Source organism: Phoxinus phoxinus, assembly GCF_949152265.1.
Source record: "Phoxinus phoxinus genome assembly, chromosome: 5".
Classification (NCBI taxonomy): Eukaryota; Metazoa; Chordata; class Actinopteri; order Cypriniformes; family Leuciscidae; genus Phoxinus; species Phoxinus phoxinus.
This window is the reverse complement of record NC_136880.1, coordinates 1,697,816-1,725,483: the sequence shown is the minus strand read 5'-3', so window position 1 is coordinate 1,725,483 and position 27,668 is coordinate 1,697,816. Positions and strand designations below refer to the sequence as shown.

General features: G+C 43.2%; 1 protein-coding gene across 2 annotated transcripts; it reads left to right on the top strand.

Annotated features, from left to right (window-relative positions):
- Positions 1 to 366: 366 nt before the first annotated feature.
- Positions 367 to 27,668, top strand: dspa (desmoplakin a). Of its 2 annotated transcripts, none has more exons than XM_079613819.1 (20): positions 367 to 591; positions 2,404 to 2,463; positions 5,730 to 5,897; positions 6,333 to 6,437; positions 9,005 to 9,100; positions 12,897 to 13,022; positions 13,121 to 13,276; positions 14,832 to 14,986; positions 15,076 to 15,202; positions 15,909 to 16,095; positions 16,970 to 17,262; positions 17,460 to 17,638; positions 18,914 to 19,052; positions 19,483 to 19,676; positions 19,801 to 19,963; positions 20,198 to 20,281; positions 20,371 to 20,478; positions 20,887 to 20,985; positions 21,770 to 22,267; positions 23,924 to 27,668. In XM_079613819.1, exons 1-20 carry the CDS (start codon positions 388 to 390, stop codon positions 26,387 to 26,389), a joined length of 5,607 nt encoding a protein of 1,868 aa, XP_079469945.1. In that variant the 5' UTR covers positions 367 to 387; the 3' UTR covers positions 26,390 to 27,668. The 2 variants fall into 2 exon arrangements, with proteins under 2 accessions (XP_079469945.1, XP_079469944.1); XM_079613818.1 differs by having other exon boundaries at positions 21,770 to 23,596.

The window sequence follows — 27,668 nt, the reverse complement described above, 5'->3', positions numbered from 1 at the left end:
GAACTCCACATTCCGACTCTGGAATGCAGAATAAGAGTGCTTGAAACTAATCAAGATAACGAACTACCAGAACAGAAAATACATTACTTGAATATGCATTGCATCATTTGTTATTATAGAAATTATAATATATAGCAAAAAAAAAAAAACACTACACTTTTAAATGCAAATGTGATATTTGTGAAGATTAAATAGACATTGCAGTAATTCTGCTTCTGGACCAGAGTACGCTACTGACGTGTGTGTGTGTGTGTGTGTGTGTGTGTGTGTGTGTGTTTGCACTTTTGAAACTGAAGGTTAGGGTTAACTGGGTTGTTCTGACTTCACTTGCCCAGTTTAAGGGCTGAAGTTAAAGTGGAGTCTGCTGTTTGGGTGTTAAATGATGAAATGAGAAGATTGCAGATGTTGCATGTTGTTCATGTGTGTGTGTGTGTGTGTGTGTGTGTGTGTGTGTGTGTGTTGCAGAGACTCATCGAGACGTCAAGCTTCGGTGAAGATTGTGAGACCATCAGCCAACAAATCCTGAATCACAACAAGTTCCACAGTTCGATCCAGAGAAGCCTGGAGGTGGACCGAGCTCGCGATGAGCTGGTACGGCACACACACACACACACACGCACACACACACACACACACACACACACACACACACACACACACACACACACACACACACACACACACACACACACACACACACACACACACACACACACACACACACACACACACACACAATCCCAGCTCATGATGGCATACGAGTGGGGATAGTCCGCAGCCAGAACACAACTATATTACCTATCGCTATCTGTGGGTTCGCTATCTGTGGGTTCGCTATCTGTGGGTTCGCTATCTGTGGGTTCGCTATCTTTGGGTTCACTATCTTTGGGTTCGCTATCTTTGGGTTTGCTATCTTTGGGTTCGCTATCTTTGGGTTCGCTATCTGTGGGTTCGCTATCTGTGGGTTCGCTATCTTTGGGTTCGCTATCTTTCTGTTCGCTATCTGTGGGTTCGCTATCTTTGGGTTCGCTATCTTTGGGTTCGCTATCTTTGGGTTCGCTATCTTTCTGTTCACTATCTGTGGGTTCGCTATCTGTGGGTTCGCTATCTGTGGGTTCGCTATCTTTGGGTTCGCTATCTGTGGGTTCGCTATCTTTGGGTTCGCTATCTTTGGGTTCGCTATCTTTCTGTTCGCTATCTGTGGGTTCGCTATCTTTGGGTTCGCTATCTTTGGGTTCGCTATCTTTGGGTTCGCTATCTTTCTGTTCGCTATCTGTGGGTTCACTATCTGTGGGTTCGCTATCTGTGGGTTCGCTATCTGTGGGTTCGCTATCTTTGGGTTCGCTATCTGTGGGTTCGCTATCTTTGGGTTCGCTATCTGTGGGTTCGCTATCTTTGGGTTCGCTATCTGTGGGTTCGCTATCTTTGGGTTCGCTATCTTTGGGTTCGCTATCTTTGGGTTCGCTATCTTTGGGTTCGCTATCTTTGGGTCCGCTATCTTTGGGTTCGCTATCTGTGGGTTCACTATCTTTGGGTTCGCTATCTGTGGGTTCGCTATCTTTGGGTTCGCTATCTTTGGGTTCGCTATCTTTGGGTTCGCTATCTTTGGGTTCGCTATCTGTGGGTTCGCTATCTTTGGGTTCACTATCTTTGGGTTCGCTATCTTTGGGTTCGCTATCTTTGGGTTCACTATCTGTGGGTTCGCTATCTTTGGGTTCGCTATCTTTGGGTTCGCTATCTGTGGGTTCGCTATCTTTGGGTTCACTATCTTTGGGTTCGCTATCTGTGGGTTCGCTATCTTTGGGTTCGCTATCTTTGGGTTCGCTATCTGTGGGTTCACTATCTTTGGGTTCGCTATCTTTGGGTTCACTATCTTTGGGTTCGCTATCTTTGGGTTCACTATCTGTGGGTTCGCTATCTGTGGGTTCACTATCTTTGGGTTCGCTATCTTTGGGTTCACTATCTGTGGGTTCGCTATCTGTGGGTTCACTATCTTTGGGTTCGCTATCTTTGGGTTCACTATCTTTGGGTTCACTATCTTTGGGTTCGCTATCTTTGGGTTCGCTATCTTTGGGTTCGCTATCTTTGGGTTCGCTATCTTTGGGTTCGCTATCTTTGGGTTCGCTATCTTTGGGTTCGCTATCTTTGGGTTCACTATCTTTGGGTTCACTATCTTTGGGTTCGCTATCTTTGGGTTCGGCTTTAATGTGAACACTAAGTGGACCAAGACTACATGTTTTTTGTTTTGTTTTTCGGACCAAATGAACCGAGCAAACTAAACTAAACTAAGTTGAAGTTTTCACGAATTGGAAATGTGATGCCTAATTCATGATTATGATGGGGAAGAAGGCCTGTGAGTGTGTGTTGTTTAACTGAGTGTGTGTGTGTGTGTGTGTGCTTCAGCTGCAGAGCCGAGAGAAGGGTGGACTCCACGCGCTGGACCAGGAGTGGGACACTTTACAGGTCAGATGACCAAACACACACTCCGAGACACACACACGTCTTCGGTCAGATGACCAAACACACACTCTGAGACACACACACGTCTTCGGTCAGATGACCAAACACACACTCCGAGACACACACACGTCTTCGGTCAGATGACCAAACACACACTCCGAGACACACACACACGTCTTCGGTCAGATGACCAAACACACACTCCGAGACACACACACACGTCTTCGGTCAGATGACCAAACACACACTCCGAGACACACACACGTCTTCGGTCACATGACCAAACACACACTCCGAGACACACACACGTCTTCGGTCACATGACCAAACACACACTCCGAGACACACACACGTCTTCGGTCGGATGACCAAACACACACTCCGAGACACACACATGTCTTCGGTCAGATGACCAAACACACACTCCGAGACACACACACGTCTTCGGTCACATGACCAAACACACAATCCGAGACACACACACGTCTTCGGTCAGATGACCAAACACACACTCCGAGACACACACACGTCTTCGGTCGGATGACCAAACACACACTCCGAGACACACACGTCTTCGGTCACATGACCAAACACACAATCCGAGACACACACACGTCTTCGGTCACATGACCAAACACACACTCCGAGACACACACACGTCTTCGGTCACATGAACAAACACACACTCCGAGACACACACACGTCTTCGGTCGGATGACCAAACACACACTCCGAGACACACACACGTCTTCGGTCAGATGACCAAACACACACTCCGAGACACACACACGTCTTCGGTCACATGACCAAACACACAATCCGAGACACACACACGTCTTCGGTCAGATGACCAAACACACACTCCGAGACACACACACGTCTTCGGTCAGATGACCAAACACACACTCCGAGACACACACACGTCTTCGGTCACATGACCAAACACACAATCCGAGACACACACACGTCTTCGGTCAAATGACCAAACACACAATCCGAGACACACACACGTCTTCGGTCAGATGACCAAACACACACTCCGAGACACACACACGTCTTCGGTCGGATGACCAAACACACACTCCGAGACACACACACGTCTTCGGTCACATGACCAAACACACACTCCGAGACACACACACGTCTTCGGTCGGATGACCAAACACACACTCCGAGACACACACATGTCTTCGGTCAGATGACCAAACACACACTCCGAGACACACACACGTCTTCGGTCACATGACCAAACACACACTCCGAGACACACACACGTCTTCGGTCAGATGACCAAACACACACTCCGAGACACACACGTCTTCGGTCAGATGACCAAACACACACTCCGAGACACACACACGTCTTCGGTCGGATGACCAAACACACACTCCGAGACACACACACGTCTTCGGTCAGATGACCAAACACACACTCCGAGACACACACACGTCTTCGGTCGGAGATGACCAAACACACACTCCGAGACACACACACGTCTTCGGTCGGAGATGACCAAACACACAATCCGAGACACACACACGTCTTCGGTCAGATGACCAAACACACACTCCGAGACACACACACGTCTTCGGTCGGATGACCAAACACACACTCCGAGACACACACACGTCTTCGGTCACATGACCAAACACACACTCCGAGACACACACACGTCTTCGGTCGGATGACCAAACACACACTCCGAGACACACACATGTCTTCGGTCACATGACCAAACACACAATCCGAGACACACACACGTCTGCGGTCACATGACCAAACACACACTCCGAGACACACACGTCTTCGGTCAGATGACCAAACACACACTCCGAGACACACACACGTCTTCGGTCGGAGATGACCAAACACACACTCCGAGACACACACACACTTAGTTCTATAGCACATGTAACAGTGCTGTACAATAAAACATTGAGTGTATAAAAATAAAGAACAAAAAGGAACCATGCAACGTACAAAATATAAATACTTTAAACAAAATACAAAAAAAAAAGCATTAACCCTTTAACTAATCTAATAAAAAGCCAGAGATAAGATAAGAGATAAGACTAATTAGATGTAAGAGATTTAACTTACCTTTGTTTATTGTTCTCAGCAGATTCTGAAAATGTATGTTATAAACAAGCAATATAATATTACATGTACAGGTAGTTCAAATGTCATGACATGTTTTATATGCAGTGCTTTGAAAAACCGTTTTAGGAGAAACTGTTAAGGTTCGAAGGCTAGAATAAAGTGTCAGTTAGTAGAACATCAATAATGATGTTTATAAAAGCCTCAGAACTTGTTTGGTCATAATGGTGCGATCATGACATCATAAAAGAGCTGTCCAATCACAATGAGCCATTTACAGGAAACCAAAGTCACTAAATCATTCACCACTCAGCAATGTCACACAATCAACAGCAACACGCAGTGTTCATATGTGAATGAAAGCCTAGAGTTTGCACTGTTAGCCGAACTGACCTATTAAACACCAGTGTTGGAAGTGGGAGAGACCAGAGCTCAGTCTGGGAATACTCGTAATGTCTCTTTAATTACTCCAGAAAGTGATTCCAAATCAAAAAATCCAAAAGAGGGTCTAGCACCAAAGGACAAATGATGTTTCCCAAAAGGGTACATAAAAAAAATCCAAAAACTTCCAAGGGAAAAAACAAGGACAAGAACATGGTAAAAGTCAGATAATCTAACAGAGCACATCCATCCGGAGGAATGCTGGAGAGGCTGGTCTCAACCTAACAAACACTGAGCAGAGAGCGAAACACAGGAACAGAGCAACTTAGGGAGAAGTTTTTCCTTGAGTTTTCCGCGTACAGACGACACCATTGTCAAAACGATCCCCATTCACACGGATCCGCGGAAACGGCTAAAAACGCTGTATTCTGCTGCCAGGCCAGTAGGTGGCGATGAAACACTATAGACTGAACACTGTTTTCTGAAGACTCCACTAAATGAACACGAGTAAATAAGAAGAAGAAATACACTCACAGGAAATGAGGCGCAGGTGAGAACGATAACACATGATAAACTGGCGGGAAACTGAAATGAAACACAATGAGGGCCTCTAGTGGCCAAAACTAGTCCATAAACGTAACACATATATCACTTAAATACAAGTAAACACTTCCAAAAGTAAACGCTATGAATTGAAATGCATTGATGTAATAAAAGGCAAAGCAACATGACGTCCGGTGTGTTCTCTGGTCACGAGCTGACCCCTGCTGTGTCCTCTTCCCCGCGAGCAGAAGATGTCCCACCAGCGCATGTCTCAGCTGCAGGACCTGCAGGCCATCATCATGGAGATCTCCACAGCCATCATGTGGGTCAACGACCGCGAGGAGGAGGAGCTGGTGTACGACTGGGGCGACAAGAACATCGACAAGTACATCCCTCTCAAACAGGAGAGCTACTCGGTGAGACGCACACACACACACACACATTAACTCCATCCGTCTGCAGTCTGCAACACAGGCCGAGTCTTACGGGTTCATGTGATTACATTAGTAACTGCAACATAAACTAATGAACAATACATGTATTAATTGGTAACACTTTACAATAAGGTTCATTACTGAACTGCCTTAGTTAACATGAACTAGTAATGAACAATACTTCTTCAGCATTTATTCATCTTAGTTAATATTAATTTCAACATTTACTAATACGTTATTAAAGTCAAAGGTTGTATTAGTTAACATTAGTTAATGCGCTGTGGACTAACATGAACACACAATGCACAGCTGGATGTTTATGAACTAACATAAACGACTGTAATGTACTGCACATTGTTAGTTGATGTTAATACATGCATGCGTGATTTTAGCTGTGATGTGTGTGGTTCCTGCTAGAAACTGATGAGGGATCTGGAGGGGAAAGAGAAAGAGCTGAACAAGCTGAAGACGAAGGTGGACGGGCTCCTGAAGAACCAGCACCCGGCGTCAGATAAGATCCAGGTGAGCAGGACATGAGGACTGACACTGACCGACGCTTGACCAGCGCAACCCGTGCGCAATCTGCCATCCTCGGGTCAATTCTTCTAATGTCTGGGTTCACGATGAAATGGCCGGAAAAACAGATTTGAATCATTTATCATTAATGTGATTCACAGCTGTGAATCTTTAGCCAATCAGGACTCTCTCTCAGTAGGGATGTCATGTCCACCAAAACTCTTAATATGAAAAGGCCATTTTAGCACACACTTATAAAATGAATGATTTCAAATGAAAAGTTTTACTTTAAAGTACATCTTAAATCATTTTGTTTTAAAGAAGTGCACTTATTTTAATGTGTTGACTGACATACTTGATTATAACTGAACTATAATGTGTTATTCAGTATTAGGCTGTAAATGGCAAACTTCATCATGGCAGATGCACAGCATTAATGTGGCCACAGCTTCAGGCTGAGAAACTGGCTCAGTCCTGCAGCTTGTGCAGTGGAGGCTTGCTAGTGTGCGGTCACACTTGTGATTTTTCTCAAGTGTGAAAACTGATCCTGAGCCATAGAGGCCAGAGACACATGTGGTGGCCTCTTTTCTTTTCTTTCTTTTGACAATCACATAGCAATCATTTTCCATAGATAGTAATTTTACAATAATTTGAATCCATTAATTGATCTCGAGCCTCTTGGTATGCAGACTCAGATCTGTTAAGACTGTTGTATTAGGCTCACGTCCAGGGCTAATTTGAGCCGGAACATGTTCCTGTCATGATTCTGCCTTAGTGTCCTTGATTTTCCCTGGTCGTAAGGCAGGATCATGACAGAATCATGTTTTGTGTGCAAGCACATGGCCTTGTGTTTGGGCTGTGTGCTTGCGTTGTCTCGTTAAGTAACCCCGCCCCCTTGTTATCCTCGTCTTGTCATTATTACCTAGTCAGTGTCACCTGTTCCCCTCATTAGTTTCTCCCTTTTTATTCCCCTTGTGTTTGTTGTCCTGTGCCGGTTCATTGTCATACATGGTGTGATTCTACCCGTGAGTAATGTGTTTAAAGTCCTGTCTTAAGAGAAGTATTTGATCCTGTCTTAGTTGTTAGTACATCGTCTGAGTCTTAGTATAGTGTTGTCTACCCTGTCTCGTTTTGCCCCCTCGTGGGTTTTGTTTTCTGTTTTTGTCACTAATAAAACCTGTGTGTCCTGCAAACTGTCTGCTATTGGGTTCGTTCCTGAAGATTCATAACAGTTCCCGTACCTCCGACGTTGGATCCGGAACCGTTTTTATTGGATCCGGCACCTCCTATGTCACTATGGAAAATGAATCGCCTAAATTAAATTTTTTTTATTACTATTTGTGTAGTGTTCAATGTTGTTATCGATAGAGATGCGCGGATGGGGTATTATTTCATCCGCAACACAAAACTCATCATCCACACCAACGTTTTTTGACATTCAATTTTCAAAGCCGCACCCGCCTGCCATCCGCTGATTGTTTTGCGGTCTATGGATGATGCTCTGCTGATGCGAGCCGCGAGGAAGCCCTCGTCTGTTCTAGAAATGATGCAGCAAAGATATGTAATGCTAATGTATGAGGCTGAGTTTCATTCATTTATGATGAGATGCGCTCCAGTTAACAATGCAATGCAAGTGAACGCGCCGGCGCCTCCCTGTCATGGTTATTATCTGCTATATTTGCTTTTTATTTATTAAATACATGCAATTGGTTGATGAAACCTTTAGTAAAATTAAGATACAATTTATACAAAACGAAATTCACTTTAAAGAAAGGCTTTCTACAAAGCAAAACTTAATAAAGTGGTGAAAATCATGTCTGGCGATTTACAAAACAAAACTTAAAGGTGCTGTATGGAGTTTTCAGCGGCATCTAGCGGTGATGTTTCAGATTGCAACCAATATGTTTACAAGCGAGTGCTCGTGCGCGTGCTTTCTTTTGTTTTTTATTATTATGTGGAGTTTGTGTTGGAGTCTGTGTTGTGCTAGTCGTTTCCTAGTATTAGCAGACTCCATGTCATAACGTAATAGCAAAACCCGCCAAGTGGATCATTTTATTGTGAGATTACAACCCCTTCACAGACAGGTAATAAAAAATGGATTCATTTTAGTAGAAAAACTCCATACAGCACCTTTAAGTGTTTCCCGATATATTGCGCATCTTATGATCCTATCTTTTATTACAATTGTTTTTGAGCTAAAATGTAATACAGAGCATATATATATACACACTGTAGCCTGTTTATTTTATCAAACATGTTTGGGGCCAGTCAAGGGGTAATTAAACTGCACGATCAGTTATCGGTAATGATACATTGTTTATTATTGCAAATGTTTATTATTGCAAATGTTTTTCATTTGTTTAATAAATCTCATAATGATGGCACATTAGTTATTTCTATCTCAAATGATCGGGGTCGGTCAGGGGGTACAGGGGTACTTGGCTGGAAAAAAACATTATTGGGGGGTAGGCTACATTATTGAAAAAAAATTGAGAAGCTGAAGTGTGTGGTGTTGAAGTGTGTGGTGTACGTGATGCTTTATGATGAACGAGCTCTTTCTCTGCTTCTGTCAGGCTTACATGGACACGCTGCAGACCCAGTGGAGCTGGCTACTGCAGATCACCAAGTGTATCGATGTCCACCTGAAGGAGAACGCCGCCTACAGCCAAGTAAGGGATAACTGAACACTGTATACTGTTGGGACAAGAACTGAGTCGATGGACCAGGGTTAGAGATGGACAAGAGTTAGAGATGGACGAGGGTTAGAGATGGACAAGGGTTAGAGATGGACAAGAGTTAGAGATGGACAAGGGTTAGAGATGGACGAGAGTTAGAGATGGACAATAGTTAGAGATGGACAAGAGTTAGAGATGGACAAGAGTTAGAGATGGACAAGAGTTAGAGATGGACAAGAGTTAGAGATGGACAAGAGTTAGAGATGGACAAGGGTTAGAGATGGACAAGAGTTAGAGATGGACAAGAGTTAGAGATGGACAAGAGTTAGAGATGGACGAGGGTTAGAGATGGACCAGGGTTAGAGATGGACAAGGGTTAGAGATGGACAAGAGTTAGAGATGGACGAGGGTTAGAGATGGACAAGAGTTAGAGATGGACAAGGGTTAGAGATGGACAAGAGTTAGAGATGGACGAGGGTTAGAGATGGACAAGAGTTAGAGATGGACCAGGGTTAGAGATGGACAAGGGTTAGAGATGGACGAGGGTTAGAGATGGACGAGAGTTAGAGATGGACGAGGGTTAGAGATGGACAAGAGTTAGAGATGGACCAGGGTTAGAGATGGACAAGGGTTAGAGATGGACAAGAGTTAGAGATGGACGAGGGTTAGAGATGGACGAGGGTTAGAGATGGACGAGGGTTAGAGATGGACAAGGGTTAGAGATGGACGAGGGTTAGAGATGGACGAGAGTTAGAGATGGACGAGAGTTAGAGATGGACGAGGGTTAGAGATGGGCAAGAGTTAGAGATGGCCGAGGGTTAGAGATGGACGAGGGTTAGAGATGGACGAGAGTTAGAGATGGACGAGGGTTAGAGATGGACGAGAGTTAGAGATGGACAAGAGTTAGAGATGGACAAGAGTTAGAGATGGACAAGAGTTAGAGATGGGCAAGAGTTAGAGATGGACGAGAGTTAGAGACGGACCAGGGTTAGAGATGGACGAGAGTTAGAGATGGACGAGAGTTAGAGATGGACGAGAGTTAGAGATGGACAAGAGTTAGAGATGGACGAGGGTTAGAGATGGGCAAGAGTTAGAGATGGACAAGAGTTTGAGATGGACGAGGGTTAGAGATGGACGAGGGTTAGAGATGGACCAGGGTTAGAGATGGACAAGGGTTAGAGATGGACGAGGGTTAGAGATGGACGAGAGTTAGAGATGGACGAGGGTTAGAGATGGACCAGGGTTAGAGATGGGCAAGGGTTAGAGATGGACAAGAGTTAGAGATGGACAAGGGTTAGAGATGGACGAGGGTTAGAGATGGAGGAGGGTTAGAGATGGACAAGAGTTAGAGATGGACCAGGGTTAGAGATGGACAAGAGTTAGAGATGGACCAGGGTTAGAGATGGACAAGGGTTAGAGATGGACAAGAGTTAGAGATGGACGAGGGTTAGAGATGGACAAGAGTTAGAGATGGACCAGGGTTAGAGATGGACAAGGGTTAGAGATGGACGAGGGTTAGAGATGGACGAGAGTTAGAGATGGACGAGGGTTAGAGATGGACAAGAGTTAGAGATGGACCAGGGTTAGAGATGGACAAGGGTTAGAGATGGACAAGAGTTAGAGATGGACGAGGGTTAGAGATGGACGAGGGTTAGAGATGGACGAGGGTTAGAGATGGACAAGGGTTAGAGATGGACAAGAGTTAGAGATGGACGAGGGTTAGAGATGGACGAGAGTTAGAGATGGACGAGAGTTAGAGATGGACGAGGGTTAGAGATGGGCAAGAGTTAGAGATGGACGAGGGTTAGAGATGGACGAGAGTTAGAGATGGACGAGAGTTAGAGATGGACGAGGGTTAGAGATGGGCAAGAGTTAGAGATGGACGAGGGTTAGAGATGGACGAGGGTTAGAGATGGACGAGAGTTAGAGATGGACGAGGGTTAGAGATGGACGAGAGTTAGAGATGGACAAGAGTTAGAGATGGACAAGAGTTAGAGATGGACAAGAGTTAGAGATGGACAAGAGTTAGAGATGGGCAAGAGTTAGAGATGGACGAGAGTTAGAGACGGACCAGGGTTAGAGATGGACGAGAGTTAGAGATGGACGAGAGTTAGAGATGGACGAGAGTTAGAGATGGACAAGAGTTAGAGATGGACGAGGGTTAGAGATGGGCAAGAGTTAGAGATGGACAAGAGTTTGAGATGGACGAGGGTTAGAGATGGACGAGGGTTAGAGATGGACGAGAGTTAGAGATGGACAAGAGTTAGAGATGGACGAGAGTTAGAGATGGACGAGAGTTAGAGATGGACAAGAGTTAGAGATGGAGGAGGGTTAGAGATGGACGAGGGTTAGAGATGGACGAGGGTTAGAGATGGACGAGAGTTAGAGATGGACGAGTGTTAGAGATGGACGAGGGTTAGAGATGGACAAGAGTTAGAGATGGACGAGGGTTAGAGATGGACGAGGGTTAGAGATGGACGAGGGTTAGAGATGGACGAGGGTTAGAGATGGACAAGAGTTAGAGATGGACAAGGGTTAGAGATGGACGACCGTTAGAGATGGACGAGGGTTAGAGATGGACGAGGGTTAGAGATGGACGAGGGTTAGAGATGGACAAGAGTTAGAGATGGACGAGAGTTAGAGATGGACAAGAGTTAGAGATGGACGAGGGTTAGAGATGGACGAGAGTTAGAGATGGACAAGAGTTAGAGATGGACGAGGGTTAGAGATAGACGAGGGTTAGAGATGGACAAGAGTTAGAGATGGACGAGGGTTAGAGATGGACGAGGGTTAGAGATGGACGAGGGTTAGAGATGGACGAGGGTTAGAGATGGACGAGGGTTAGAGATGGACGAGGGTTAGAGATGGAGGAGGGTTAGAGATGGACGAGGGTTAGAGATGGACAAGAGTTAGAGATGGACAAGAGTTAGAGATGGACGAGGGTTAGAGATGGAGGAGGGTTAGAGATGGACGAGGGTTAGAGATGGAGGAGGGTTAGTCAAGTAAGGCTTATACACTGTATACTGTTTGGACAAGAACTGAGTTGAAGCATAGCAACACAGTCGCATGCGTGTCACAGTATGAGATCTGAGCATTACTGCACAGGACGGACTATTCTGGGTTCAGAACAAGCTGATCTTAACCAGCAGCACTAATGATGAGTACCACCAAAAACATTGACATCTGTAAACATTAAAATACGGTTTAACAATTATAGCCACGAGGCATAAACAGGGTTTTAATGTAAGGAAAAAATATATAATGTGACATATGTAAAGTTATATCACATTTTATGAATTTGTTTCCATGACAAGGTAATGGATGAAAGCCTAAAACGACTGTACAATTTAAAAGAAAAACTTTAGAGCCCAAATCATTTTAATGCAATTGATTTTATAAACGATAAGCTTCAGTACACATTTCCATTATGCTCAATGATGTGTTGTCCTCTCTACGCATGTTTACATGCACAGTTATGATTGAGAAGTGTAGGTGACACAATGCATGCATATTTGAAGGAATAACATGTTGCATATTTCAGGATTATTATCATCAACTAAAACTATTAAAAACATGCTAAATGTAAGTCAAATTTAAACCAATTGTAATTATTAGACATCTCCATAAACTTGAAGTTGAGGCACTAAAAGTAAGAACTGCAAAAAGCCCCGGTCCCCTTTCACTGTAACTGCATTGAGAAGAGCAATCAGTCCGTGATTCAGCATTTCTGTGGAAGAGAGTGAGTCGTGAAGCTGAGTAAAGTTGTGCTGTTGTTGTTCTTCCGGTGCAGTTCTTCAAGGAGGCGACCGAGATGTACAACAGACTGCTTCAAGACCACAAGACCTTCCGTGAGAGGTTCAGCTGTGACAAGAGCACGCCTCTGGGGAGTCTCCAACAAATGCTGAAAACCCTGGAGGTACGACTGCTCAGAGTCAGACACCTGTAGAGATGAACACGTGGAGAAACACTGCGCTACACAAATCCCTCTGTGTGTGTCTGTGTGTGTGTGTGTAGACAGAGAAGGAGAAGATCATGGAGAGCAAGAGGCAGGTGCAGACGCTGGCCATCAAGTCCAAGAGCATCGTGTGTCTGAAGCCTCGTAACCCAGAGGAGAAGTGCAGCGGCCGGCAGATCATAGTCAAAGCTCTGTGTGACTTCAAACAGGACCAGGTGAGCCTCATCCTCAGACATACACACACATATAGAGACCAGTGACGTCTTCATGAGTCATTCAAAAGATGTGTTATATTGAATTGAATAGTGTATATAACAAATCTATTAAATGGATGATTCAATGACTCAAGGTCCTTGAACACTGAGTCAGAAATTTGTGTGTCTGTTTTTTTTCGTATTCGTCATACTAAAAATGCGTCATATTCTAACTAGCAAAACTTTCGTCATTTAGGCATAAAGACTTCACTTGTTTCATTACTGGATGAATCAGTGTTTTTGAATGAATCTTTTGAATGAATGATTCAATGACAAACACATTTGAACAGTCATTTGTCGCCACCTACTGGTGTAACGATGTAATGATACAATCTTTATTTGAAGCATCTTTTTTTAAAGTTACTTTTAAAGGTGATTTACTCTATTTTGATCACTATTGTAGAAATCAGTGTTTATATCAAAACTATATAGGACCCTAGTAGTTAGTAGTTGCTTAGCCTGACTCTCGCGCCGGAGACCCGGGTTGGAGGCCCGCACAGAGCGGGGCGAGCGGGACCTGGGTAGAGGGATTACACTAGGAAGTTTGTATTTATGAGTTGTGAAGTCGTAATTACAACGCCAGTCACTTTCGTTGTAGCAAGATGGCGGTATTCCTTTTTTTTTAACTCTTTTGTTTTTTAAAGTTGCCAGCCACCAGCACATTTTTAGTGTTCTGTTGAATGAATAATGTTTAATTCTAGCTTCATGCATTCTTTTTAATCAGCACGAAAATGTGTGTAAGTTTCATAAAAAAGCATTATGAAGAAAAAGGACAACTGTGTGCATAAGCATTGCTTTTATTGCTTAATTGTTTCTGCTCATTTCTGCCTGTGGTTTGATCCAGAGATTCTGAACTGTTTCAGATGTTGTGTACAGTAAGAGCGCCAGAGCAATGTGTAACAGTGCAAACATGGAAAGTTAGACATTTCTGTCAATGGCGGGAAGCGTTAATTAACTACACAAAATACAGCAAGGTTTTTTGGTTACACTTTATTTGAAGGTGTCTGTGTTACAGTGCAATTGTGCATTTAAGTACTGAGTAATAATAATTCACTACATGTACTGTAGGGTTAAGGTTTGGTTTAGGGTCAGTTGCATTTAATTATGCATAATTTATAGTTATTACTACAGTAACTACCGTTTTTTAACTCTACTTCTAGAAAATTGCTGCAGATTTTTCCGTTTCTGATATGAGTAAACATTCAGTTTCAACTAAAAATTACCATCGACTTTAGACGTTACGTCCATTGATTCTGCCATGTTTCTCATTGAACATCCACTCATGTCCCACTCTTAGTTATGACTAAGAGTGGTTATGAAAAGTGAACATGACTTGAGCGCACCAGCCTCCAGCTGAAATTTTCAAGTAAACCTTGTTTAGTTGCTTTAGGTGTCATTTAACGCTAGAACTAAATGTAGTATGTAAACGCAGAGTGCATGTGTTTCTGCAAACCCATGTGAAACACTGTGTGTGTGTGTGTGTGTGTGTGTGTGTGTGTGTGTGTGTGTGTTACAGAAGGGCATTCTGAAGAACAACGAGGCCATCCTGAGGGAAAACTCGCAGCGCAGCAAGTGGCAGGTCACCGGACCAGGAGGACTGGAAATGCTGATACCATCCGTGTGTCTGATCATCCCACCGCCGAACCCTCTGAGCATCAGTCTGGCAGAAAAGTACGACAAAAACACACACGCACACAGATCACAGAGCAACTGACAGTGTTATAGAGCAGAAATGCATTGACTCATTGCTTGACTGACAGGATCGAGCAGTACTATGAAGCCATCATGACCATCTGGAGTCAGATGTACATCAACATCAAGAGTCTGATCTCCTGGCAGTACTGCATGCTGGACATTCACAACATCAACTCCCTCACGCTCACTATGGTAGGAGAGGAGCGCTTGTTGCCCTCCAGTCGCTCACCGTTCCACAAATAATAATAAAAACATTATACATTTGCGAAATTATGCTAGAGACATGCTAGCAAGAAGAACAAGAACAGATATCTGCAAATGGGGTCAAAAACATCATTCAAAAAAGAAAAAGAAAATGATTTTTCTGACCTCACTGGCAGATATTTCTTCTGGTTTTATGCACACACACAAACAAAAACAAAAAAAACGCACATTTAGCTTTTTCAAACACCAAGACTTAATATCTTAAGTCTCTTTTTGCTTTTTAAGTGAATGTATCTTGATTTAAAGAATGTTTCAGCTATTTATACTGGAAAACAGTGAGAACATTATTATTTTGTAGTGTGTGTAAAGCCGCTTTGACTGTGGTTTTATATGAACCATGTTTCTCCAACGTCTCAATCTATGGCTGCTTTAGTGAATCTTAATTAAACTTCAATCAAAGATTTTTCTCGGACCCCAATGGCAGATATTTCTTCTGGTTTTAAGCAAAAACTCATATCTTAATATCTATTTTGGCCATGTATCCTGATTTAAGAATGTTTTAGATATTTATACTAAAGAATGTGAGAAAGTCATTATTTTGTAGTTTGTAAATTGATCTTTGGTTGCATATGGAACCATGTTTCTCCAACGTCTCAATCTATGGCTGCTTTAGTGAATCTTTTGTCTGTTGTAGCTGTCACAAATGCGTCCTGAGGAGTATCGCAACATTATTAAGAGCCTGGAGATTCACTACCAGGAGTTCATGCGTCACAGTCTTGGCTCTGAGTCGATTGCCGATGCAGACAAGAGAAACATGGAGCAGCAATACACTGGAGCACAGTCCCATTACGACCGGCTGGTGGTCCAACTGCCCAACTATAGTAAGACCAAAGACACGTTCAGCACATGTTCAACACATCCAGTCACATGTACTATTATTATAAAACGGTTAGTTCCAGTCCTTGATTCTGAATGGTCAATGGCTGTGTTTTATTCACTATAAAACACGGCTATGACCCAACGGTTCTATGTATCACTACACAACAGCCCTAGCAACCACTCTTAGCAATGTAAACACATGTTCTCATTGATATTGTTCACTGAAGCTATAGTAGAGTATTGTGAGAGATCGAGTAAGCGAGTGTTCCTGCATTTACAGTAGATATAGCATTTTCCTTCAGGTCAGTCCTATATATTCATAATAAAACTGATGTCTGATACGATATCTTGTAATTTAACAGTTAAAGGGTTTTCCCCATAGACATGCTAGTCATTTGCGTCTTGCTTTTCTGTGTTCACAACAAGTTTCCGTCCTTTCAATGTAAAAGTCTTCTGACTGACTGACTCACTCATAAACACAGTCTTTGTCGCCATCCAATGGCGGAATAATGTAACTTCTGTTGCTGTTTACGGTCAGGGACTATTTTTACCAGCGGAAGGAAGGCTTTTAGTGATTTTACTTCATGAAAGTTGCATTGATACATATTTTTCAGCTTTAATATTTGTATTGTGTGGTAACCGTTTTATAAAAGCAATAAGGTACTCGAGGCAAGAGCTGTATCGTGAACCGCTTCCCGTCGGGCCAAACTACACCCTTCAGCACAGCCTCTCGTACCTTATTGCTTACTTATACAGGACTGAAGTTGCCCATCCATGATTTAAAAATAAAAAAATGGGCAAAAAAAAAAATCCATGATTTATGACGACTTCATTTAATTACTGTTGCTTTACAAAGGAGTTGTATTTGTCTTTCAGGGGATGAAGGAGTGAAAACTGATGTGGGGAAGGTGGTGACAGATGGGAAGACGGTGGTGACAGATGGGAAGACGGTGGTGACGACTGGACAGACGGTGGTGACGACTGGGAAATCGGTGGTGACGACGACTGGGAAGACGGTCAGCTCGGGGCTGAATGTCAATCTCATGTCAGACCTGAGCGTCCTCAGACGCAGGCTAGAGGGAGCGGAGGCCGGCTTGATTCAGCATCTCCACGTGCCTCTGAAGGAGAACGGTGTACAGCAGTGCTCACAAAGACTTGTGCTGCTGCAGGTACAATCACACACTTAAACATCACTACCAGTGGCATAGTCTGCTGGAAAAACCAGTGGTGGACATATATATATATTGGCCAAGCCGATTATCAGCCAATACGTGGATTTCCAGCATAATCATATAACAGTTGCCTCATAACCATGTAGCAAGTTATTTTTTTATTTACTAAGTTGCATAACGATCTGTTTTGTCAGGGTGTACATCAAGATCTGGACACCATCCAGAACGAGTACCTGCAACTGAGGGAAAAGATTGTAAAAGAGCTGGATGGAAACCCTAACCAAGAGCAGACGCGGTACCTGCGCTCTGAACTGGACCTCATCAACCAGAAACTGGGCAGTCTGCAAGGATTCTCAGCCGCATATATCCAGAGGCAAGAACATTTAACAAGGACCTATTCTGCTTTTCTTCATGTACATCTTTCTTTAGTGTGTAATGTTGCTGTTTGAGCATTAAAAAGCTCCAGTTATTCTCTATATCAGTGTCAGTGTTTCTTAACTCCCTGAAACGCCTCCATTGTAGTCTTGAGTTTTCTTCCGGCCAATCAGAGCAGAGTAGACCAAACACAACAGACTGGGCCATCTGACCAATCAGAGCAGAGTAGACCAATCACAACAGACTGGGTCATCTGACCAATCAGAGCAGAGTAGACCAATCACAACAGACTGAGCCATCTGACCAATCAGAGCAGAGTAGACCAATCACAACAGAACACTGGGCCATCTAACCAATCAGAGCAGAGTAGACCAATCACAACAGACTGGGCCATCTGACCAATCAGAGCAGAGTAGACCAATCACAACAGACTGGGCCATCTGACCAATCAGAGCAGAGTAGACCAATCACAACAGATTGAGCCATCTGACCAATCAGAGCAGAGTAGACCAATCACAACAGACTGAGCCATCTGACCAATCAGAGCAGAGTAGACCAATCACAACAGACTGGGCCATCTGACCAATCAGAGCAGAGTAGACCAATCACAACAGACTGAGCCATCTGACCAATCAGAGCAGAGTAGACCAATCACAACAGACTGGGCCATCTGACCAATCAGAGCAGAGTAGACCAATCACAACAGACTGAGCCATCTGACCAATCAGAGCAGAGTAGACCAATCACAACAGACTGGGCCATCTGACCAATCAGAGCAGAGTAGACCAATCACAACAGACTGAGCCATCTGACCAATCAGAGCAGAGTAGACCAATCACAACAGACTAGGCCATCTGACCAATCAGAGCAGAGTAGACCAATCACAACAGACTGAGCCATCTGACCAATCAGAGCAGAGTAGACCAATCACAACAGACTGGGCCATCTGACCAATCAGAGCAGAGTAGACCAATCACAACAGACTAGGCCATCTGACCAATCAGAGCAGAGTAGACCAATCACAACAGACTGAGCCATCTGACCAATCAGAGCAGAGTAGACCAATCACAACAGACTGGGCCATCTGACCAATCAGAGCAGAGTAGACCAATCACAACAGACTGGGCCATCTAACCAATCAGCAGAGTAGACCAATCACAACAGACTGGGCCATCCAACCAATCAGAGCAGAGTAGACTTATACTTTTCTGGGGAAATGAACCTATGAAATAATAATGAGAAGTGCTTCATAGGTGTTTGTGTGTGTTTCCAGGCTCACTTCTATTCAAGCTCTGATCCAGAGCCTCCTGCAGGCCGAGGACATCATTAAAGTCCACGAAGCTCGTCTTACAGAAAAAGAGACTTCTTCTCTTGATCTGAATGAAGTGGACAGATACCGCACGACTCTGAAGGTGAACTTAATATTTGAGTTTTTTATATCTTAACTCTGGATGTAACCCCTTGTCTTTATTTTTCTAATCACTAATTTACCCCTAAACGAAGAACGAAGAAGAACTTCGCCGTGAGTATATCAGGGCCTTAACTAAGCACAGGTGATAGAAATCAATCGCTACGGTAACCAACAAGGGTAACTATAGAAACAATGTAAAACAGGAAGTAAACACAGGAACAATAGGAGCAGAAAATACACTTCAATGTAAAAGTCCTAGAACACAAAACACAGCGAAAATCGTGACACCAGTAAACTCATTAAATATCATAACTTTTGGGATTTAAGACAAGTTGGAGTTCATCCTAACCTCAAGAGGTTATTTATAATGCTTTATGTCTCCACAAGTGGCATTATATGTCTCATTTAATGTGATGTCTTGTGCCATGCAGAGCATGAAAGTAGATCTGGAGCAGAAGAAGGGTGTTTTGAAGGCTATGGAGTCGGAGCTGTCCAAGGCTGTTCACTGGAACGGTCAAATCGACAAATCTTTCCATCAGTGTGACGTCGACCTGTCCAGATACTCAGAGCAAGTAGGACAGATGACTGACCGCTGGCGCAGGATTGTGGCTCAGATTGATAGCAGGTGTGGAGAGATGTGTGCTGCTTCTTCTTCTTCTGACATCGTCTTGAATTTCAACATGCACAACTGCTGTAGAAAGCATCACAGCATAATTATAGTTGTAATCCATTCCTTGCTTGTTTGTCAGGGTATGGGACCTGGACAAACAGGAGAAACAGCTGAATCACTACCAGCAAACAAGCTCCTCAATCAACAAATGGATTCAGGAAACCCGTCAGCGGCAAGATGCCTTGCAGATTACCAGATTCAGCAGCTTGGAAAATTTAACTCACCACCTGGAACAGCAAAAAGTCAGTCCAATACACTCGCCGATGTGTGTTTTTGAGCATCAGCTCATGTGTTTTGTCATTTTTTTAAATGAATTTTTATTTTAGTAAATCAAACTAAATGAAAATGAGAAATAAATGTTTGAAAGTCTGAAGTAAAATAATTTTTTACACAATTTTGGTTTGTTTCAGTTAATTATGTAACCCTGACTTGGATAAAATATGTCCTATTGAGAAAAATATTTTGTCAATGAACAGGCGCTGTACTCTGAGATAAAAGGAAAGAAAGAAAAAGTGGATGATGTGGTCAAAGACTCAGACACATGTGCTGCCTCCATAAAGGTGAGACTCATAATTGCTCGTAATCGCTTATTACAAGTACATGTAGAAACGTTGCAGAAGGCTGAGGTCCCAGATCACTGTTTTGACAGGACTATGAGCTCCAGTTGGCGTCCTACAGCGCGGGATTGGAGACGCTGCTCAACGTTCCCATCAAGAAGACTATGCTTCAGTCTCCAACCACTGAACTCAGGCAGGAGGTAACCAAACCTTTCACAGTCACACTCAACATCGTCAACTATAGGGACAGTTCACACAAACATCATTTACTCACCCTCAAGTTGCCCCAACCCTGTATGAGTTTCTTTCTTCTTCTGAACACAAAAGAAAATACTGAACAAATATGGGTAACCAAACAGTTGCTGGACATTTATGGGGGGAAAAAGTCAATGGGTCCCGTTTGGTTACTGACATTCTTCAAAATATCATCTTTTGTGTTCAGCAGAAGAAAGAAATTCTTTGGTTTGGAACAACTTTAGGATGAGTAAATTAAGATTTTCATTTTTGGGTGAACTATCTCTTTAACATCACAGTTCCCCCAATTAACTTTATTTTGAGTGTATCCGTACTCAACATACCTTCACTGACCTATAACTGTTTCCCTAAAGGCAACGGAGCTGCAGTCACACTACATAGAGCTCTTGACACGTTCAAGTGACTACTACAAATTCCTTGGGGAAATGCAGAAAAACATGGAGGAGTTAATGGTAAGCGTTGTATCTCAGACAAGATGTGTTGTGAATATATATTTCCAAATAATATAATATACGAGACAGCACGGAGTTAATGAGATGCCAGTGCCAAATTACATATAAATTAAATTAATTTGATAGGCTTTTGTAAGCAGCGTTAACTAAAACTAATACTATTTTTTTTTTATTGTTGTTGAAAAAATTAACAAAAATTAGAAATGTTGCCTTTGCAATAAACTGAAAAAGGTTGAACTGAAATGAAAATAAATAAAGCCTAAATAGCAATACTACTACTAATAATAATTATAATAATATGGCAAAAGCACATAACGAAATTACTAAAACATTAACATGAAAACTAAAATATAAGCTAAAAAATGTTTTATCTGAGTGGTTACAAGGTAGTTTGTGACGTCAGAAACACCAGCGATTTCAAACCGTGTTTTTGAGACTGTCTTTGGTTCACTGCAGTTTTAAGGAGAAAATACTCAGCAATACTCAGCAATAGGTTTGTCTTAAACAACATTAAAAGCTTGATTTACACCAGAGCTGGATTTTCACAGTGCTAGACTGAAGGACACTTGTTCAGGGCACTACAGATCAGTCACTACATATGAGTCAAGTTAGTAGGTATAGGGTCAAGGCTGCATATTAGTAGTGCTGATGCCAAGTGTAGTACACTTGTAGTACACTTTCTTAGAAGTGAGAAATATTTGTCAGGGTTAAATTGCATCCATTTAGTATTTTATTTATTTTGATTTACTACCACTACTTAATATGGAATTTTCTTTTTAATTAGAGATGCAAGACTGAAATTGGGTTTTTGGAGGACGAGAAGAAACGTCACAAAGAGAACCTCGACGATCAAACCCGGAAGAACAAGTCCCTAGAGGATAGTCTGACTCACTATCGGCTGGAGCTGACCCAGTCCAAAGAGCAGCTTATGTCTATGGAGGAGATAAAGAGAAACCAGGCTAGGCAGTGCAGTGCTGCTCATGAAAGCCTGGACAGCACCAAGAATCAGCTGAAGGGCTTACAAGACGAGATATCCCGCCACTCGTTTCTCATTGAGGAGGAGAAGCGCAAGCGGAGGCTGGCTGAGGAGCGATACACCACCCAGCAGGACGAGTACGAGCTTGCTATCCGCAAGAGACAGAAGGAGCTGGACGAGCTCAGCATGTCCAAAAGCCAGTTTGAAAGGGCCATCAAAGACAAAGAGCGGGAGATTGAGCGGCTGAAATTACAGCTGGAGGATGAGGCCTCCCGGCGAAGTGCAGCAGAAGCTGAGACCTCAAAGGTAAGATCGCAGTTGAGCCAGGACATTAATAGCCTAAAGCAAACTTTTGAATCTGAGATCCACATCACCAAGACCAGTGTGCTCAAGTCAACACAGCAGAAGGAGGAAGAATCGGCAACTCTGAGGATTCAGATGGAGAGGTTAGCCTCTGAGAAAAGAGACCTGGAAGATGAACTTAGAAAGGTGACGCTTTCTTTCTCCCACGCTGAAGCGGCACGGAGGAAAGCTGAAGAGGACGCTCTTCAGCAAAGGTCTTCGGTGAGCGAGGAAAGCAGGAGCAAGAGGGAACTGGAGACACAGATCCAGCTCGTAATGCATCAAAGGGAAGAGACTGAAACAAGACACCGGGTGGAACTGGCAGATGCCAACAGAGTTGCTCAGGAAAGGGCCCGGGAGATTACCTTGTTGACCCAGAATCTACAAGACGAGACCCGACGGAGGAAAGCCATGGAGGTCGAGAATCATAGCATCAGACAGTCTCAGGCTGAGATACTCGCTAAGCAGACTTCAACCACTGAGGTCATTAACAAGTTAAAGATCTCTGAGCAAGAGTTCCTGGTGGTAAAGAGAGAGATGGAGATGCAAAAAAATGAAAAGATCAAGTTGGAACAGAATGCCACCAGACTGCAGAGTCGCATCAGTGATCTGCAGTCCAAGGTGAACGAGTTGCAGGCTGAACTGGAGAAGGAGAAGAGGAATAATCAGGATGACCTCACGAAGAGGAAAAGGATGGAAACGGAGTTAGAGAGGGTGAACCAGATGTGCCGGGAGTACACCACTACCATCACCACTCTACGGGTCCATCAAGAGCAGGAAAGTTCTTCCGGACGCAAGTATGAGCTGGAGCTTCGCAGCTCTAAAGAAGAGTTGGAGAGAATCCAGAGGGAATACAAAATCACCTTAGAGAATCTGACCAAAGTGAATGCAGAATTGAAGGCTTTGCAACAGCAGCTTCTACGGGAACAGGCCCTTGTCCGTGAGGCCAATCAACGAAACGATTCCCTCTACAAGACCATAGAGGAGAAGAGTCGAGCGCTAAATGAGAGCACCAGCGAGATTGAGAAGTTGCAGAGCCTCACTCAGAATCTTACCAAGGAGCGTCTGCGGCTTGAGGAGGAACTGAGGAGTGTGCGACTGGAGCGAGACGATGTGAAGAGAAGCCTGAGCACCATCGACATTGAAAATGCTTCCCGATTGTCTGCCATTCAGTTCCAGCTGCAAACCAGCAATAACAGGGCGCTGGAACTGCAGGAACTAATCAATGAACTGACAAAAGAGAGGGAAAGTTTAAGGGTGGAAATTGCCCGAATCCAAAAGCAATTCACGGAGGTATTTTTTTATGAGCGACACAACTGATTTTTTTTTTTCTAAATCAGTTGAATCAAAAACACATCACCATTTTAAGTTATATCACAATGGCTTTGCTGGGTAACGCTTTGCTGCATAATGTTTGAATGACCTTTGAAAGCACGTTTTCTGCATAACACTGCATGGTTGCAATCTTTTTGCATATTTTCTCTGGTCCCCTAATTTTTGTTGTTTTATTCTAACCATTTTTGGATCATTAATTTTTTTAATTGTGTGATACATAAATATTTCCTTTGTTAAATCCTCTAAATGAATCCTAATCAGAAATATTTCTCTTTTTGTTTCCAGACTTCCATGATCATCCAGCGATCTGATGCCAACTACAGAGAGATTGTGCAAGAGAGAGATAGTCTTTTAATCAAACTGAAGCTGTCGCAACAAGACAAAGACAAGCAGCAGCGATATGAAGAGGAGCTCAGACGCATCAAACTCTCCTTGGAATCTGAGACGAAGCAGAAGCAACGTCTCCAGGATGAAGTTGATCGGCTTACCAAGGATTTTAAGTACTGGAAAAGCCAATACGAGTTAAAAGAGGGGCAGATCAGAAAGAGTGAGGTAGATAAAGACAAAGTTGAGAGAGACAGGGCCTCCTTTCTGAGTGAGATCCAAAGATTGACCGTTGAGCTGAGGAGTGTGGAAGAACGCTACAAGAATCGTCTTCAGACCTCGGACAAAGAAATCTTAGAGCTCTCCCGAAGGAAGGAGACTTTGGAAATTGAACTGAGGAGGTTGCAACAGCGTCCAGTCGCATCCTGTAAGAATACGCAGACGGATGAGATTTCCAAGCCTGTCTGTGATGGTAGCGTCCAGAAATTCACAGTGAAAGGTCTGCGTGGAGAGGTCTCGCTCACGGAGCTAGTGGATTCCAACTTGCTTGATCAAACAGATTTAGATAAAATAAACCAAGGAAAGCTAACAGGCAAAGATATTGAGTACAGACTCCGATCTTACCTGGGTGGCTCTGAGTGTATCGCTGGTATCTACGATGAGGCCAAGGATAGGGTCATGCCCTTTTACCAGGCCATGAAAGAAGGTCTGATTCGACGGGGAACCACACTGGAGCTCCTGGAGGCCCAGGCTGCCTCAGGATTCGTAATTGATCCGGTCAACAATGTCTGCATGACAGTGGAAGAGGCGTGGAGGAGAGCTCTTGTAGGAAAGGAGTTTAAAGACAAGCTACTCTCTGCTGAGAAGGCCGTGACAGGATACAAAGATCCTGCCACAGGAAACATAATCTCACTCTTTCAAGCTATTGAGAAGGAGATCATAGAGAAAGGTCACGGAATTAGACTGCTGGAAGCCCAGATTGCCAGTGGCGGCATCATAGATCCTAAAGGGAGCCATCGAATTGATGTGGAAGTGGCGTACAGGAAAGGCTACTTTGACCGTGAAATGAATGAGATTTTGTCGTATGATGGCGACGACACCAAAGGTTTCTTTGACCCCAACACCCAAGAAAACCTCACGTATCTGGATTTGAAAAAGCGGTGCGTCACAGATCCTAAGACTGGGCTCATCCTTTTGCCTTTGAAGGACAAGCAGAAGCCGAAGCAGGTGACCTCTCAAAAGAACACACTTCGCAAGAGGAGAGTGGTGATCGTAGACCCTGACACCGGCAAAGAGATGACCGTACGAGAAGCGTTCCACCGAGAGTTGATCGACTACGACACTTTTCTGGAGCTTTCCGAACAAGAGTGCGAGTGGGAGGAGATCACTATCGAATCTTCTGAGGGAAGCAGACGTTTCCTCGTTGATCGCAAAACTGGAACCCAATATGACATTCAAGATTCCCTAGATAGGGGGATTATTGATAGATCAACCTTGGAGAAGTACCGTGCAGGAACAGTGACTCTCACTGAGTTTGCAGCTCTGATCACAAGTAAAAGCAATAGTTCGGAGCTTGCCATCTGCTCTAGCAGTCCTGAGGATGTTGCTACTTGCAGTAGTCCCACGCCATCATCTCCAACCGTCCGCAAACGCTTTGCCAGTGTATCCATTACACTCTCCCCTCCATCTGATATATTTGATGACCAGAGTCCCGTGGGAGCCATTTTTGATTCAGAGACCCTAGAGAAGATAACCATCCCCGAGGCACAGCGGCGGGGAATACTGGACAACCTCACCGCTCAGCGTCTCTTGGAAGCCCAGGTTTCCACTGGAGGAATTGTCAATCCTTCCACTGGCCAGAGACTCTCTCTGAATGATGCTGTACAACAAAGCATTATTGATGAAGACATGGCTGTCAAGCTAAAGCCAGCACAGAAGGCGTATGCAGGTTTTGAGGATGTGAAGACCAAGAGGAGACTTTCTGCCGCTGAGGCCATAAAGGAAAAGTGGTTGCCTTACGAGGCAGGGCAGAGGTTTCTGGAGTTCCAGTACCTGACCGGTGGACTTATAGAGCCAGAAACTGGCCGCCGGCTGAGCATCGAGGAGTCTATCCGAAGAGGATGGCTTGACGGCAAAGGGGCACAAAAGCTGCAGGACACGAGGAACTACATTAAGAACCTCACCTGTCCTAAAACCAAACTTAAGATCTCATACAAAGAGGCAATGGATAACTCTATGGTGGAGGAGAACAATGGCATGAAGATGCTCCAGGCTACCTCCATGTCAACTAAAGGCATAAGCAGCCCGTACAACGTGTCGTCAGGACCAGGCTCTCGCACCGGATCGCGCACTGGCTCGAGAACTGGATCACGCAGAGGCAGTGTTGACTACACCTCCTCTGTTTCTTACAGCTACTCCTCGTCTTAGCTATACAGTTAGTCGTGATGCCTATGCTTAGAGTGTACAATTTAAATTTAAGTAGGATTTTCTAATCAAGAGGATTTTAGTATGGGTTTGGGATACAGAATGTAGATTGATTTGTTTTAAACACATATTCTTTTACTTACTTTCACTAGCACTGATACATATTCTTGGGTTTAAGATTATTAATGTAATGGTATTTTTCATTATTTACTCAAGGGGATTTATAGATCTGTCAAGACATCTTCCTTATTTGGTTTATTCCGTCTATGAGATTATTTTCAAATATTTTCCTTTTTGCATGTTTTATTTACATTTTACATTTACACTTATTCATTTAGCAGACACTTCTATCCAAGAAATGTAACAAGCATTGCCGCACAAAGCCAATTACAAAGTTAGAAACAAGTACGTTTTTTATCTAAATCGTCTGCTGACTTGGTATCGACATGCATCTACTAACTTCAAAGTATAGAAATCATATATTTTGCCTATAATGAATTGATATTTGATCTGATTGTGTTTATATGGAGCAATTTAAACAATAAAAACAATTGAAATATAAACGACCATTCTCTCTGTTACTTTTTATAAGTCCAAATTATTTCTATAGCATCACATTTGAAATTTCCTTTTACTCTTCACACCTTTCTTTGCAAATAAAACCTATGAGAGTCAGGGTTGAAGTTTGCGCTAGCATGTGATTAACTGCTGACTAAAATTACATGAAATATAATGCTTTTTGTAACAGGTTGTAGTGTAAAGATGATCCTTTAGAAACGTGGTACTTTTGAGGTCTGATTGGTTAGTATTATGACAGCATGTTTAATGTGTAAATGCATTACTAAGATATGCATTAAATCAATTATGTAAATGAAATGCACAGTAACACTATTGGTAGTAACACTTTATTTTACAGTGTCTTTGTTACATATTACATACTTACCATAGTAATAACAGTAAATTATGCATAATTACATGCAACTAACCCTCAACCAAACCCTAATCCTACCCTAACCCTACTGTACATGTATAATATTACTCAGTACTTAAATATATAATTACACTGTAACAATGACACCTTCAAATAAAGTGTAACCTTGTAAGTTTGTGTCATTGTTACACGTTACATATGGTTACAGTAATTATGATATATTCTGCATAATTACATGCAACTCTCCCCAATTCCTAATCCTAACCCAATAGTACAAGTAGTTATTATTATTACTCAGTACTTAAATGTATAATTTCACTGTAACACCTTAAAATAAAGTGTAACCCAACG

Coding starts and splice junctions, on each gene's coding strand:
- dspa (XM_079613818.1), top strand. CDS start 388: ATGAGAAGATTGCAGATGTTGCATGTTGTTCATGTGTGTGTGTGTGTG. Junction 6,438..9,004: donor CGGCGTCAGATAAGATCCAG/GTGAGCAGGACA, acceptor TGCTTCTGTCAG/GCTTACATGGACACGCTGCA. Junction 13,277..14,831: donor GTGACTTCAAACAGGACCAG/GTGAGCCTCATC, acceptor TGTGTGTTACAG/AAGGGCATTCTGAAGAACAA.